This window comes from Cryptomeria japonica, chromosome 6 (genome assembly GCF_030272615.1).
Source record: "Cryptomeria japonica chromosome 6, Sugi_1.0, whole genome shotgun sequence".
NCBI lineage: Eukaryota > Viridiplantae > Streptophyta > Pinopsida > Cupressales > Cupressaceae > Cryptomeria > Cryptomeria japonica.
In genome coordinates, this window is record NC_081410.1 from 71828528 (window position 1) to 71846728 (window position 18201).

The window sequence follows — 18201 nt, forward strand, 5'->3', positions numbered from 1 at the left end:
TGGTAGATAGGAATGCAATCCAACTGGAATATGTTTGTACAGGAGATCAAACTGCAGACATTTTGACCAAACCCCTTTCCAGAGTGAAGGTTGATCACTTCAGAAAAGGTTTAGGTATGATAGAAAGGTAAATTGCTTTGTAATCTATATTTGAATACCCATAAGATGTTTAATGTGTAAACCTCTTTGTCATCTTAGGACAAATTTTTGGATTCTATCCCCTGGGTTCACATCTAAGAGGTGACGATCTCTCAAGATAGTGAATGCTTGTATGGGGACATTATAAGGTGATGATCTTATAGTGTCCAAACCAGTTATCATGTTGGATCTCTAGTATGTCATGGATGTGCCATGATTGTATTGTGATAAAACATTTGTATAAAAGTGTTAGTGCACTTATCACAACTAGGATAAGGTGAGAAATTAATCTTTCTCATATGATTATCCTTAAGTATTGCCTGTAGGCAATACTAATATCACATGCTTAGGTGATATCCTGTCAATTGCAAGATTGATATAATGAACTCCAGTATCACGTGTTTAGGTGATACTTCATACCAAATGATTAGGTGGTATGATTCCCATGGATGACTAAAATGATCACTATCAATTAAATTATGATGCTTGAATATATTGTCTACATTCATCTTACCTAGCTAAGAGGGAGTGTTAATGTATAATAGCTTTGGTAAGATAAATGATTGAATGAGAGATAAATGAAGTCTCTCATTCAATCATTTATCATATCGATAACTATGATAAAACCATCAAGCAATTAATTCATCCTTGATAGCCATTCTATATTTGCATATGGACAAACTATTGATTAATCATACTATGTATCTTCCTCATGTTCATCTATCTAATGAATCTTGTATTTAGATGAATATTGATTAAACATAAATAATGATGACACCAATTAATATATTATCGGATTGCATATTATATTAGATCGGGTTGCATATTATGTCGGGGTGCATGTAATATATATTGGAAACATATCGGGTGATATTATGTTAGTCACCGATAGTTATCGGTGTGCTAGTCTACACCGATAGTTATCGGTTGTCAAGGCTAACACACCGATAACTATCGGCTGTTAGCATTGACAGTCACCGATATACTATCGGGTGTTAGCGCTTGGTAAACACCGATAATCTTCGGTCATACTCCACACCGATTGGCATTTACGTAACATGCTGTTTGTTAGTATAAACAAAAAGGCAGGATCAAGTAATGTCTTGATCGGTCATGACCGATCAAGGCATTGCTTGACCGTGCCTCATTTGTCTTGATCAGTTGATTATTTTTGTAAGTTGTAAATTTAATAAGTACTGTAAACTACAATTTGGTAGATCACGTGGCAGGAATGCTCAAGTACATGAGGTCTAGTTATGATGATTGCTTCTTTCTTTGTAAATAATTTTAAGTTGCATTCTTTGAATACCTTTTCTTCTAACTATTTCACATACAGGGATACACTCATGGGTATTGCTAAGCACTACAAAACTGGCGAAACACTCTCAGAATCAATATACTCAAAGCTTGTAGCTGCACGGACATTTAGGGCAGCTTCACAGAACTTGCGGCAGGTATATTTTGTTGGAATGTTATTATTATCTTGAAATTTTCTAATCTTTGATATTTTGGTTTTGTTGTCACATGGAAAAAATCTTAAGGTACTTTCATCTTTTTCATGGTAATATTTGTAAGAGTGAATTTAATGAGGAATATCTCATTTTCTAAATCTGAAGTGTATTTTGTTCATTATAATATGTTTAAGAGTTCATATTCATAGGAATATGTGTTCATTCCAGTAAACCAAAACTTCTAGTAACTATTATTGGACAATACAAATTGATAAAATATATCTTTAGACCACAGCGGAGTTCATAATTCATAAGAAGTTGTGTTCATTCTAGTAAACCAAAGCTTAAAATAACTATTATTGAATAATACATATTGCTGAATCATATCTTTAAACTATAGAACATGAATAATTCATATATTTTCATGTAAGTTCTGTTTTTGCAATGTATCAAATTATGTGATGATTTATCAGGATTCAATTGCATACTTTCAAGTAAATTCTCATTCACTTATAATTCATATATTTATTCTTGAATTGGGCCTTTAGTATAGTCAACAATGAAATGCTTAATGTAAAAAGAAAGATTTGAGTCAAGTGGGATAGGAATGGAGGTCTAGGTGAAGTGGTTATTGTTCATAGATGTCTCTTCTTGCAACTCTTGGGTTTCAAAGGAGTCGAGGAGGAACCTCCAAGGAACACATGAAAGCAGGTAGTTTTTCAATAGAGATCCCAATAGAACAAAAAAGTGAGCTGGTCTTAGAGCACCAACAACGATGGCACTAGATTGGGCCAAATGAAGCAATCCTTTCAGAAGAACAAAGAGCTAATTATAGACATCTATCACGGCTAGAAGAAAAATCTCCATGGATTTGACTTTGTGTATGTAATAAGATAGAAGATAGTCTTGAGATGTAGTTGTTGGGCAACAAATTTAGCCTAGACAATGCTTTGAGGAGTATCTAAAGTTACCGCCACCACCAAAAATTGATCGTATCATATCAACATACTTTCAAAGGGGAGTGAATTCAGGTCTATTTTGAAATGGGATTAACCTGTGGAGCTAGAACTAGTTGCCTTTGTAATTCCTATGAAAATAAGTTTTTAAAACAACAGATGCAAAATAAGTGAAAACCACTTTGGAAGTTTCAATGCTCAATCTTCAGCTGTCTTTGTGTAATAACAAACAGGAAAGAGAGTTCGGCAAAAAGGAATGGTTTTTGTCTTTGTGAGTCAAATTGACATAAAATGAGTTTGTTTTAAGGTTTCAAATGGTTTACATGGCACTTTTAGGGTTAGGGATTCCTTTTGTGTTTAATAGTCAAACAAATGTGAAATAATTACAAAAAGAAAAACAAAACAAAAAAAGACATGAAAAACTAGACAGCTTCATCACAGGTTCTACATGGTTTGGCGTGGTTTTCTCTGTTTTCTCAAGGTTCACTCAGGTTTGCTTGGGACGAACCCACAATCATGAAAACATCCCCTGCAAGAATTTGAAGCCGTTTTGATCTGAACTGCGAATTTGGTTCAAAACAGATCCAGATCTGGGGGCAGATGCCAGCAAACTGGCAACATAGTTTTTTGGTGAAACAATGTCTTCAATGTGTCTGTCAGACTAGTCAAACTTGCACCAAATGATTTAAATTCATTGTCATCATAATTGAATTCGTTTCAAATTAAATTTGTTCTAGATACCTACGCGGTCCCTCCCTTTCAAATGTAGAAATGTTTCAGCAGTCATACACTTTGGATGGGCCAATGTTCACAATTTAAAATGTCTTCTTTTAGTTTGTTAAAGTTATTTTTGGTATTTCTTAATTTAATTCTACTTGAAAAAGTCAAATACCAATATCTAAATATTATCTTGATAACCATTGCCAAAATCTGTTTTTTTTTTCCCATCTCTGAAGCCTTCTTCCCAATGCCTTGTCCCACTGTCCGTGTAACTTGGAGAAACACTGGTTAATTACCATAGTTGAGCGCAAACATTCAGCATACTATCATTAAGAATAAAGATTTTAGATTACTAATTAGAATATTTGCAGCAAGTAGATGTTCAACTAAACTTTAACTGCAAGGATCACATTCCATCGTCATTATGTGTTGTTTTGGCCAGTGGCCAAATCAAGACTAGCTACCTTTAGAATCCCACTTCCTGAATTCTTTCTCTTAAGTTTTGATATAATGTAAGGTTGACATGTAAATATTGCTTTAACATTAAAAATTATATAATCATAGGAGCTTCCAATGTCTAAACATACTTTTTTTTCATTTTATGGTTGGTTGGATTTGTTGTTGATTGATTTTCATCTGAACTCGATATTCGAACATGTAGATCCGTTTTGCAAGTATTGATCTGGAGCTACATTCAAAATATGTGCCTGGTGGTTCAGAGACAATTTATGATGTTGATCGTAGAGTAGGTCAGCAGACACAGGTTGTTCCACCTCTTCCAGAAGACAGGTTCCTCTGCAGTTTCAATCATATCTTTGCTGGTTAGTTCAAGTCTCTCCCTAACTAATTTGCCTTCTAAAAAATTTATCAATTATTGGTTTTCAGATTAGGTGTATCTTTGGTATTGTTGATTGTTTCTGAAAAGTTCCTTTCCTGTTAAACAGGTGGATATGAAGCTGGTTACTATAGCTACAAGGTAGATAGCCTATAGCATGCATTATTTTTTTCTTCAGCAATCTAAATTACTTTATAGTTTAAGTTGTATTTGTTTATTTTTGTAATCTTCTGAATTATATGGAATCAAAATATATATGCAGTCAACTAGGTTTAGCCATATTGTGATGTTCCGGAATTTTCTTTATAATGATTGTTTTCTCAAGCCAGGAATTTGTCTCGTCGACCTTGGATATGTCAGTCAGTAAGTCACCTGAAGCTTCCTTCACAATTGTTGACATCTTGCGTGATGAGCACACGTTTATGCTTAGAGGGGGGGTTGAATCAGTATAAGATAATCCTTTACATTTTCAAACTAACAACTGCAATAATATCTATTGCACAATATAATTCACACAAGATCTAACAATTATTCAACACAAGGAGAACACATGATCTATGTGGAAACCCTTATGGGAGAAAACCATGGCAAAATATAGCTTATAAAATTCTCTTACAAGTTTCGTAGGCATCTTATCCTCTCTTGAATAAAGTCTCTAACTGCTGAAGATTCGCATGAAGGATCAGTTAGGATGACTCCAATGTTCTGGTTAGTAGGGTCTCTACGTGTGGATAAACTCCAGTGGTATGATGTGATTTGCTGGAATCACAAGGGGACTTACATCTGATGATTGAACTTCCGATCTGCTTTGCTGGAACACAGGCTCTTACTGGCTTAGATTTGAAAAAATGGAAAAAGGATGAGGGCGAAGAGAAGATCTAATCCTAATACTAAGAATGTAGGAGCAATGATTTGATTTTTGAGGAAACTCTAACTAGGTCTTGTTTTGACATCAATGGACCATCTCCACAAGGCTAGTGCGATCTTCTAAGGGAAGCTTTATGATGTTCAAATCATCACCGCAGGCATAGACACCATCAAGTTGATGCATATCAATGAAGAAGCGACAAATTGAAATTGAGCTTAAGCTGAATGATTCCAGTTGACTACACAAGGCAAGTCTGCAATCAACAAACTGCTAGTAGTATGGATATACGAATTCCACCATTAATCAATCGCATTTCCTCCATTCATCTAATCATCTACCATCTAGGATTGAAGACTCAACAAGAAACCATGCAAATTGCAAGAAACGACACACTTCACCATTACTTCAATGAAAATGGAGTTTGTTTACAATCAATGGCAACAATTTCTTGCCTTGTCCTCCTATTCTACTCTAATTACTATTCTATCAATTTCTAACTACTCTCTATCTACTAACTAACTCTGACTCTCTCTAATTATTTTACAAAATAAAATGTCAGGGCTTATATAGTGCCCACAATACAATTTGATGGCTTAGATCAATTCAAGATCAATGGCCAAGATTCAACAATGAAAACCCTAATTAGGGTTTGTTACAACCATTACATAACATTTAAAGCTTGACCAATGATAAAATTATATTGCTTGGACACATGTCCCCTCTAGAAAAATCGACCAATGGATAGCCGGGGTAGGTACATCGGAGTTTGTGCCACCTTCCATGAGTTGAGTACATTGAATCTGGACATGCTGAGGTGGACCTCACTGATTGGAGAAATGATGACTAGGACGCCACCTCATTTGACACTTGGAACTTGGTAGATATTCAACTTGATGTTGTTGAGAAGCTTGCTTTAATTAATTCATCTGGAACTATTTTCTTCTTCAACGAGCCCTTGTTCTAACTCCATGTGTCCTTAATGTGCAGGATGATGATGTACCTCGCCTTGGAACGCTGGATTGAAAGAGGTCGCCCCTGTCCTGGCTTGATCGTCCCGGCGAAGATCGTCCTTGATTCGGCTTGATTTTCCTTGATGAGATCTCCATTTGATGCCTACACAACATTTCAAAATTAGAAACATGATTTTGCAATATATAACATAGATTAGATTAATTTTTTAGGAAACTTCATAATAAATCCTTGAGTTATTATTTCCTAAAAAACGATTGAGCCATTACAATTCAAAATTCAAAATTCAAAATTTAAGATTATGACGATCAAAATTCAAAATCAAAACAATAAATCCATATCGCCATACCTCTCTTGAGAGCTAACACTAGAATACAAAATGAGGAATTTGCCTAGGCAAAATTAACGTTAGAAGCCTTCAACGTGATCTTCAAGGATAAGGAACGTCCTCTTTATCAATTCGCCACCCTTGGAGTCTTTGATGTGTTCTTCAATGTCCTTGGCAAGTTCGCCTAACTTGAAACTCGAACTCCTTTGATAATGCTTGTGCCTTCCTATTGATAAGACTCGCACCTTGAACACAATTCGCACTTCCTCTTGAATGATAATTTCGCATTTCCTTTGTATACTCCAAATCGCATATGAAAAGATGATAAATGATGATGTGAAAATGAAATAAACTACTCCTCCTTTATAGGCGCTCACCTTCATATTGACCCTAGGCCGACTTTGGTGAATAAGGCAAATTTAAAATAAACTTAAAGGCCGACCCTTGTAAAATGAAACATATTTTAAATCAAGTGCCCCATTTTTATTTATAATTAATTAATTTAATGCCTATAATTTTAAATAAACTCGATTTTTAAAAGGCAAAAATTAATTAATAAAGGCCCATGCGCTAATTTTAAATGCTATTTTAATTGAATTTTTTTTTTTGATTTTGTTGATTTTAGCATTTAAAATAAATTCAAAAAATGATTTAACGCCAAGAATTTTAAAAAAGGTGGAAAGATGCAAACCTAACGCTCTGGTCCCTGACTGAGGGACAGGAGCGAAATCTCAATTTGGTCTTGATTCTTGTGCTTTTGACGTTAAAACCTCCATCTCCACATTGAATTTGGCATTTTTGCTGGGAATTTTGAACTTGACTAACTTGATTTGGTGAATGGATGCCCTCTAAGGTGGATATCGCCCTGGTCCCTTGGTGAGGGACAGGAGCGAACTTCCATATCTAGCTCAAATTGGTAACATTTTGTCGTTCACTTCTTTTGTCGCCTTCCAAATGACGTTTTAAACCTTTTGCAACTTTGCTTTGACATGATTTTCGAAGGAAAATGAATGATTTAGCTAATATCGCCCTGGTCCCTTGGTGAGGGACAGGGGCGATCTTGGTGTTTCTCCTTAATCTTGCTTGTTCAATCACCAATCTGCATTATATGGCAAGTAATGACGTTGTCCCTTCATTCCACTTTACTTCACTTGGCTTCTACGAGGCATATTTGATGTTTGGAGGATTATCGCCTTGGTCCCTTGGAGAGGGACAGGAGCGATCTTGAAACTCTAGCCAAAATTTGCCATCTTTCAACCTTTGTTCTTCATTCATTGCTTCCTAAATGATGTTTTTGATCTTGCCTATCCTTGCCTTGTCTTGATTTTGAAGGAAAATGAATGATTTAATGAAAATCGCTCTGGTCCTTGCCTGAAGGACAGGAGCGATATAGCTTCCTTGGCTCAATTGATAGTCGTTTGACGTTTGAAACCTTTGTATATCACCTTCTTAAGATACCTTAGACCCTTTACCACCTCGCATGATCTTGACTTAACGTGATTTTGGAAGGATTTGGCCAATATGATAAATATCGCTCTGGTCCCTGCCTGAGGGACAGGAGCGATCTTCAATGTCTTGTGCTCATACTTGCTTTCATCAATTTGCCACTGCTTTCATTGTGTAAAATGAAGTCCTTTTGATCCCCTTGGACACTTAAAACGTGATCAACTTTCAAAATCTAGGCTCTCATGAAAATTTCGCTCTGGTCCCTGCCTGAGGGACAGGAGCGAACCTAGGTATTTAAGTGCAAATCCTTCATTTTGGCGGTCCTTGTAACTTTGTTCTTCATCAAGATACCTTAAAACGTCCTCGCCACCTTGTACTTCGTCCTGGAGTGTCTTGAACTTGGGATGAAAGCAAGATAACTAAGATATCGCCCTGGTCCCTGGCTGAGGGATAGGAGCGAATTTGTGCTTGTAGGCTTCATCTCACTTTGCTAACCTCAAAAATTATCTTCAATGGTCTTGTAATGCTCCATTTTATTCACCTTTGGCTTGGAAATCATTCAAACTTGGCAAGAAATTCGTCTAAGGCAAAGATCGCTCTGGTCCCTGACTGAGGGGCAGGAGCGAACTTGGGCATCTGGGTCCCTTGTTGATGTTTCGTAATCTTCAATTTGTCTTCAACGGGTTCAATTCATTGTCTTTGCTTGCCTCAAACCTAAAACTTGCTTGATCTTTGCGTGAATTTTGCCTTATAAGAAATTTCGCTTTGGTCCCTGGGAGAGGGACGGGAGCTACAATGGATTTCGCCCTGGTCCCTGATTGAGGGACAGGAGCGATTTTTGCAATTTGGTCCACTTTCTTCATGTTTGTGTCTTCAAATTATATTCAACTGGTAAAATGCACTTCCTTGGACCTGTTCAAATCGTCAAGTTGTTAAAATCCTGCAAGGACAAAGCAATATTTGATTTTGAGCTCCGGTCCTTCACTGAAGGACAGGAGCGATTTTGACTCCTGGGGCATTTCCGTGTTCGTGAAATTCTTCAATTTATATTCAACGGAAAGATCATGCCTTTCTTTACCATTTCTACTTGAAAAATCATCTTGATCCTGCAGAGACAGTAAGATTTTTGAAAACGAGTTCCGGTCCTTCACTGAGGGACAGGAGCGATTTTGCTCCTACAGGCCAAAATATCATGATTTCACAAGTTTAATCACTTCACAAGGCAAAAACAAATCATTCCCCATGCCCAGGATCAAATATCAAAAAAAACTCAAAATTTAGGTCAAAATTACTTAATTGAATAAAATTCACATTTTCATCATCAACACTTAGACAAATTAAGACTCTGCACTCAAAATTCCAATTGAAAATAGACCATTCTGGTGAATTCACTTTATTCAAAATTGCATCCTATGAAAGGAAGCTCAAAAAGCTCTCAAGACTGACTGGATTCTGGCCTGAAAACGCCAAAATGAAAAAACCCTAAGGCTTGACCCTAATCCAGACAACTGACAAACTAAACCAAAACCCTAAAAAGCAAAGCGAAAACGAGCAAAACGAGCAAAAACATGGGTCCCCATTTGCAATGGGGCGATGTGTGAAAACGTCACAACACAACCTACAAGAGACACCAATCCCCTCTTAAATGATTTGTAGGCACCAATCTACTGGAGACATAGGCACCAGCCCAATGGAGACACCAATCCCCCACACCTAAGCGCCGACCTAGTAAGAGACACTAATCTCTTCTATGTAGAGGCACCAACCTCTTGAACAGAAAACTCTTAGTCTTCTTGAAGAATAAACCTCCTTATAATCTGTCTTAAATCTGCTACAAAATTACCTTAAAAGATCTGCTCCAGATCTACTATAATTCTCCTTTGATCTGCTATAATCAGTATCAGCTTAAAATATCTTCTCCAAATCTGCTATAATCCCCTTCAGAAATTTTTTATTCTCTTCTTAAAATTCTGTTATAGTCTCCTTCAAAAATTTGCTTTTGAATGATCTTTTATTGTTTTCTTCTCACTCTAATCTGCTGGTGTATGTATGTATGTTTATCAGTATTGTTTTCTTCTCACTTCCACAATTTTTCCACTTTTTATATCTTCATATTCAAATGACATCTCTTTGAAAAGAGATATCCTTATGAAAATACACAACCCTTATATTTGAAACTAATTGCTGTTTTGTCTTATTACCAAGCGCTGCCTCTTGTAAACTAATTCCAATCCTTTTAAGAAATTATGTTCATTTATGTTAGCATATAATTCAGTATTCTATGCACCATGTTAGTTAGATCATGATTGTATTTAATTAGATAAACATTTAACTAGATCACATTGACATTTAACTCAACATGTGTACATTGAATCATCACTTGTTGCATTTAGTTAAACACTTGTGGCAAGTTGTTTAATTGGATCACATTTAACACGTGTATCAATTTAATCATTTTTGCATTTATTAGGTAATCTTCATGGGTTGTTTAATAAATCACAATTGCATACATTTTCATCATCATGTTTTACTTAGATTATTATTGCATTTAATTAAAGCAATATAACACATTGTTTTGCATTAAATCACACGTGACATCTATGTAAAGCATTTCATTAACACAAATAACATCAAACACATGTATCAGTTTAATCATTCTAGCATTTATTAAGCAATCTTCATGGGCTGTTTAATCAATCACAATTATATTAAATTTGACATACATGTTCATCATTGGTGTTTTACTTACATCATTGTTGCATTTAATCAAAGCAATCTAACACATTGTTTTGCATTAAATCACACGTGACATCTATGTAAAGCATCTCATAAACACAAATAATGTCATCATATATGTATGTATGTGTATATATGTGTATGTGTGTGTATATATATATATATATACATTGTTGAAATCAAGGAACACTGAGAAGGAGGGGGGAGTGAATCAGTGTACTACTGGTAAATAAATTTTCAAACTTATTCTTAGACCATCGGAAGCAAATGCAGGAGAGTAAAATGCAGAAACACAAAGTAATCAACCACAAAATCTTAAACTAGGATTTTTATGTGGAAACCCGGAAAGGGAAAAACCACCGTGGGATTGGAACCCACAATATTCATATACTGTGATCAGGAGTACATAAATATTACATAAGGGGAATGCACATGCATTCAGGCACACTGCCTAGAACCAAAGGTTCGATTACAATATGGAAGTCTCATTGACTTACAGATCATTTACAATGATAATTACAATGATTGAAATCCAAAATAGCTTCAAACAATGCCTGGATTAGTTTCGGTTAAGTGCAAAAAGTTTGACTGTAACACCTTTGTAACTCTTCCCTGTCCTGCTTCTCAGTCAGCTATAGGATCAAGAATGCAGACGTGAAACTTCGCCAAATAGGTTTCTCGATCACCACTTGCTCATATCATGCCCCAAAAAGATCTCCTACATCGGTCATATATATCCACAATCACAAAATGAAACATTTATCAAGTTGACCTTTATCCTTTTCTTTTTCTTCAACCCGTGCACCGGTATCACCATTTGGTGCAGTATCATCTTTTGGTGTCTCTTTGGCCTCTTCAACTTTCCCTTTCACCATCTCCGGGTGGTCAACCAGAGGATTTTGACTGTCCTCTGCATCAAGTGTTGTATTGGCTTGATCTTCCGGATGAAAAGTGTCTTCCTTCTGAGATTCATCATCATACTTAGGGTTGATTGGCAACCGATTGTTCTTTAAGAACTTTTTCCATATTTCTTCAGTTTCTTTTCTAACTTCCTCAACCTTGCCAACCATAAGCCTGTTTACTCTGTTTTTGCTTCAGAATTCCTTTTTGTTGGCTAACTCCACGAGTCTATCAATTTCTTCTTGAGAAATGCAAGCACTGATATTGATCAATTCACGTTCTTTCATTTCCTTATCTAATCGGCTTGCAATTAGCCTTCTAGCATCAAGAATGTTATATAAATCTTTCGGAATGCTACGTTCTAACTCAATTAATGATTTGCTGAAGTTATGCAAGTGCAACACAACAACTTCCTCAATTTCCCTCAGATCTTTCTCATCAAAATTTTCATAGTATGCACTAATATTCTTGAGATTACCATCATTAACTATTTCATTAGTTAGTTCTTTTGCAGTCAATGGGGGAATAATGGTGTATTTACCTACCACCTTGTTGGATTCAAGATCTTCATCAAGTTCTGTCCTTAGCTTCCTTCCTCTTTTAGGCCTGCCAGTTAGAGAGGGTTTAGATTTTGTCTTTTTGCTTTGCTGGGCACCACCAAACTGCGGTTTCCAATTTACTCTAACAAGTTCTCCTTTCTTCTTTGCTTTCTTGGCTTCCTCATCTGACTCTGTCTCAGATGCAACAGGAGATACAACGACATAGGTTCTTTTTGGCTTCTGCTTCAATACTCCTTTGTCGAATGAGCTTTGAGCTGTTGATGACTTCACCGGAGTAGAAGACTTAGTCTCCTTGGGCTTTGCTTTGGAGGGAACCGATTTAGTCTTAGGCTTCTTTGATTCCATCTCTGTTTCCATCTGAGCCTTCTTCTCCTTAGCTTTCTTGATAGCTTCTCTGGTAAATCCCATTTGTTCAGCCATAGCCTCGGCCATTTTTGTTACATTTCTTTTCCTTTCGGGCTGAGTGAACTTCTTATGCAGTTCCATATCTTTTTCTTTGAATGTGCCAAATTTTGGTTCTTGAGGGTCAACCGGTTTTCTCAAAAGATGTTGAGCATCAACCTCATAACCCATTGGCATTATCCATATTGTTCTTGGCTCTATTGCCTCCATGTGGCACTGGTCCTTGTCGACCATGAAATAGATAGTATTTGCATATTTGTCCACCACTTCCTTAGGGATTCTTTCCCTATTCTTCGTTCTACCTTGGAAGGTTTTGAAGAAACTCCACAGGGCAACTGTCTGATACTCTTTATTTCCCAATCTTTGCAAACCTTGTTTGATCTGAGTGGCTACCGGAAAGTCATATGCCCATTGGACCCTGCTTGTCTTGAGGATTTCATTTATGAAGTACAGTGCTAGACAGACAATCAATGAATCAAATTTGAAAACATTCTTCTTGTCTGTTTTGATTTTCTTCAAATTGCTCAGGGGCTCTTCAAGAAGCACTGTGCACAAGTCATACTGCATATCCTCTTTCACCATCTCATAACCTGCATATATTGCAGTACCGGAGACTGAATTCAATTTGCTAGACCGATAAATGGTTTGGTGCAGACTGTGATTGCATGAATGGCTTGCTTGGTTATTGTTGTCATTTTATGACACCCTTGGTCCATCAGTGAGAACTGATCAGAGATATGTTCTATGGACCAGCGCTGCCTCAGTTGATCAAAGAGAAAACAATGGAATCATGAAGTATGAAGTGCTGTCTTGCTGGAACTCTGGAACCCCCAGGTTCCCAAGTTCCTAAGTCTTCTCTTCTCTTCCCCGGAATTCTAGAACCCAGAGGTTCCGAAGTTCCTTTCCTTAACCTCTTTTTCTCTTCCCCGGACTCCGGAACCCCGAGGTTCCGAAGTTTCTTTCCTAAATCTTCTCTTCTCTTCCTCGGAACTCCGGAACGTCGAGTTTCTGAAGTTCCTTTCCTTAGCCTCTTCTTCTCTTCCTCGGAACTCCGGAACCCCGAGGTTCCAAAGTTTCCTTAGCCTCTTCTTCTCTTCCCCGGAACTTCGGAACCTCGAGGTTCCGAAGTTCCTTTCCTTAGCCTCTTCTTCTCTTCACCGGAACTCCAAAACCCAGAGGTTCCGAAGTTCCTTTCTTTAGTCTTCTCTTCCTCAACTCCGGAACTTCGGAACCTTGAGGTTTCAAAATCCCAAGCCCAAGTCTTCCCAACTTCGGTAACCTGTGTTTCCGAAGTCTTCCCAACTTCCTCCCGACTTGCAACACTTCTAGATGGCGTGATCAACACTTTAGGTTTTTAATGCTCCAACAACTCTTGCGACCAATTTTCTATATAAGGCTGTTATGCCTCATTGTAAAGGGTTCTCTCCCTACTGGCTTGAGCTATTCTATGCTCTTTCACTTCTCTTAAAGACTTGTATTTATCTTGTATTTCTGCAACTGTTAGTTTGGCCATTGGCCTCATAATGAATTGAAATCATCATTCTTGCCTTACTTCAACTTATGGATGTTGTGTATGTGTTCTTACCTTCATTGTAAGTGTATTTTTGTGGCTTGCTTTCACATATATGCTGTGTTAACTTGTTTTTGGGTGTGACTTGTGGGAAACCTTCTCCCCTCTTGACATTCAACAAGTTCTAACCTCCATACGTGCGTTGAGGTCATTCATGCAACTGAAGTTTGTTCATCTCCTGGGTATTTCAGTTGATTTTTTGTGCTATTTCGGGTGGGGAGAGAAACATCTCTTATCTTGGTGCATCACCTCCTTTCATTTTAAGCATTTCTTTCTTCCCTTTTCCTTTGCAAGCTGTTAGGATAGTATCGATGTGTCTTTTGTACATGACCAAACACAGAATAAAATACCTAAAGGTACCTTATCCTCTCTTGAACAAAGTTTCCCGACTGCTGAAGATCTCGCCAAAGGATCAGTTGGAGTAACTCCAAGGTTTTGATATGTAGGTTCTGTACGTGTGGATAAGCTCTTTGCGGTACGATGTGATTTTGCTGGAATCACAAGGGGACTTACTTTCGACAACCTAAACGTCTGATTTGCTTTGGATATTACTGGAACCTAAGTCACCAGGTTCGGCCGAATTTCAACCTTGAAGTTCGAAATTCGTCAAACTTCAAATAGTTTATAAAATTCATCAAAAATTCGATCAAATTCGTACCAAAAATTAGGGATGACGTAATTTCCGAAAAAAAAATTTCCTTGCGTTTTTTAGGGTTTCATCGAGTTTTTTTAATAAATACGGGCCATGGTGGAAAACATAGCAAAGTTTAGGTCGCGGACGCATCAATTCCAACTTTTAGTCGACGGACTTTCGACCGCCGTTGCAGACTTGGACGGACCTTCGACTGCCGTTGCAGAAGCTCCGGAACATTCCGTCGAAGCTCGAATTGTTGCCTCTGCCTTTGTCATCAGTCCGTCCTCTCGATTATGTGTATTTTTTTAAAATTTTTTTTAGGTTTCAATGTTTCATATTACATAATATATTATTATACAATATAATATTATAAAATACACATAATACACTGTTTATTTATAATTTTTATAATGTTTATTTATAATATTTAAAATACACATAATACACAATATAATATTATAAAATACACATAATACACAATGTTTATTTATAATTTTTATAATGTTTATAATGTTTATTTATAATGTTTAAAATACACATAATACACAATAGGCTTCTCGTGTATTTATAATGTTTATTTTTTATTTTTTTATTTTATACACATAATATAAAATAGTGTTAAACTATTTATCAATGTTAAACTATTTAGGCAATTTTATAGATATAATACATATATTTATTAAAAAAATTAAAAAATTACATATGGCGAATTTAATTCGAATTTTATATATTTCGAAATTTTTACTCATCGAACTTCATTCAAATTTCAAAGCTATCGAACTTCGAATTCGAATTCGAACCTGGTGACTTAGACTGGAACATGGAATTTCACTGGCCCTTGATTTTGAAAAAGAAAAAAAGGATAAGGGTTGGAATGGTATCTATTTCTAACGCTAAGAACGTAAGAGCAATGAATGACCTTTGATGAAATTCTAACTAAGTCTTGCTTTGACATCCTAGGATCATCTCCACAAGATTAGTGCGATCTTTTGAGGAAAGCTTTATGATGTTTAGATCATCGCTACAAGCATGGACACCGTCAGGTTGATGCATATCAATGAAGAAGCGATGATTGAAGTTAAGCTTAAGCTGAATGATTCCAGTTGACTACGCAACGCAAGTCTGCAATCAACAAACCGCTATTAGTATGGATATACGAATTTCACCGTTGGTCATACAAATTTCTTCCATTCACCTAATAACATGAAATCAAATTTGAGAAGTATAGAGACCATGCAAATTGTTGAATCGACCCATAGAATTCACCATTTCTTCAATGAAGTTTACAAGTCTTTTGCAACAATATCTTGGCAACAGTCTTTGCCTTCTCTTTCTACTCTACTCTAACTATTTCCTACTCTCTGACTATTCACTATTAGCTAACTATTAACTATTCTCTGACTATCCCTATTAGCTGACTATTAACTATTAACCTTTACAAATGAAGAGCCAGAGATTTATATAGGGAGCCCATTACAAATAGACGACTCTGATTGACTTAGAACCAATGGCTAGGATTACAAGATAGAAACCCTAATTAGGGTTTGTTACAACAAACTTCCTCTAGCCAATGAGAAAATTACATTCCCGGAGCGAGGACCAATGGGAAGCAGGGGTAGGTACACCGAAGTTTGTGCCGTCCCTGATAAATGAGGTACATTGAATCTGGACATGCTGAGGTGGACCAATCCAACTGGAGAAAAAACGACTGGGATGCCACCTTGTTTGACTTGTGTGCCTTGGTTGATCTTCCTTCGTCCTTGATGTACTTTGATGAAAAGCGTACCCCCTTGACTCCCATATTCTTGATGAGGCCTCCTTCTTTATCGAGTCTTCTTCCTCCGGTAGCATATCTCGCCTTGAAGTGCTAGCAAAGCCTTTCTTTGTCATCTTGTGGTTCCTTAGTGCGGCGAAGTGAAGGTTTTGGAGGTAGTTGGCAACTCCTAGAACACATGTAGTCTACCTTTATGCCTTTGGAATGTCCTTGATGATGATGGACTAGAACAGGTCGTCCTTGTCCTGATCTTCTTCTATTTGCAAAACAAACCAAAATGTGATTAAGGACACATAATAAATTCATTCAACATAGCATTTTCTACCTTAAAACATCAACAAGAAGACATCAAAATGAAGCTTGCTCAAAATCCTTCCCAGGGACAGGCCCTGTAAAAATTTCGCTCTGGACCCTTTGGAAGGGTCAGGAGTGAAATTTGCATTTTAGGACAAATTCTATCATGTCTCTCACTTCAACTCACCTCAAAGGTCAAGGAAACGTTGCTCCATTCTTCCCTAAGCCATAAAAACCAAAAGTTTGACTTGATTTGCACGGGAAATAGGTGATCTTAGGAATTTCGCTTTGGACCCTTTGGAAGGGTTAGGAGCGAAATCCTAGTTTTTGCTCAATTCCTTCAAATTTGCAACTCAAAGTCATTCCTAAGGACATATCCAATTCTATCTCACCCTGACCCACACTTGACTTGGCACAAAACTGGGAGAAAAGAGTGGTTTTGTGGAATTTCACTTTGGACCCTTTGGATGGGTCAGGAGCGAAATTCCTATTCTAGGCTTGATTCTCCATCTTTTCAATTCCAATCTTCTTTGCAAGGCAAAAATACATTACTCTTCGCCCAAGGAACAAGGTTTGTGACCTAAGCCTGGAAGCAAATGAGGTTAATAAAGAATTTCGCTCTGGACCCTTTGGAAGGGTCAGGAGCGAAATTCATCTGTTAGGCAAAATCTTGATCTTTGAATGCGTCCAACCACCTCCCAAGGCAAGAACATACCAATTCACCTTCCCACATGCCTTAGAAACCAACACTTGGCCAAAACAAGGAAGAAAAAGAGAGTTGTAAGGATTTTCGGTCTTGACCCTTTGGAAGGGTCAGGAGCGAAATCCTCTTTCCAGGTTGATTTTGCACTTCATTCATCCAATCCTTCCTCAAAATTGATCAAATTCAAGCTCCTTTCATCTCACTTAAGTGAATCCACCATCAAATTAGCTCAAGACAAGGTCATTTTCATCATTTTAGGCAAGATAGGGGGTCAAACTAAGGATTTCACTCTGGACCCTTTGGAAGGGTCAGGAGAGAAATTCTCCTTCCACGTTGTTTTCCATCATTTCATCGCCTCAAATCTCCTCTCCAAGGCAAATATGCATCCAAGTCTTCCAAACCATGCCTTAGAAGTTCCAAACTTGGTCAAGTTAAAGAGCAAAATAGAGAAAATATGAATTTCGCTCTGGACCCTTTGGAAGGGTTAGGAGCGAAATCCATGTCTTAGGTCAAAATCTTCATTCCTTAATGCTTTCAATCACTTCTTGAGGTAAGAACATATCAATCTACCCCCACCATGTCCAAGGAACAAGGATGTTAGCCCAAACAAGGGAGAAAATAGTGTCTAGGGAGAATTTCGCTCTGGACCCTTTGGAAGGGTCAGGAGCGAAATTCACATTTAGGCTCAAATCTTGACTTCATTTCTCACATTTCTTTATCCAAACAAGTGTTTTGCCCTCAATAATGCCTGGGAATGAGTTAGTTCTATGTTCGGGTCAAAGTAGAATGTCTTATGGAGAATTTTGCTATGGACCCTTTGGAAGGGTAAGGAGCGAAATTTGACATTTTGGTCTCTTCGTCAGGATTCATATATGGAATATAACATTAATGTCACTTATACTTTAAGTTATATTCCA

The 18201-nt window shown here is 37.1% G+C and overlaps 1 protein-coding gene across 1 annotated transcript in view; it reads left to right on the top strand.

Moving 5' to 3' along the window:
* The window catches only part of LOC131064199 (probable cytosolic oligopeptidase A), a 166964-nt gene that overhangs the window by 107588 nt on the left and 41175 nt on the right, over positions 1–18201 (top strand). The window contains exons 12-14 of the mRNA XM_057998254.2: positions 1475–1592; positions 3927–4086; positions 4210–4241. Of these exons, the coding sequence (XP_057854237.2) occupies positions 1475–1592; positions 3927–4086; positions 4210–4241 (310 nt within the window). The remainder of the gene's footprint in view (positions 1–1474; positions 1593–3926; positions 4087–4209; positions 4242–18201) is intronic.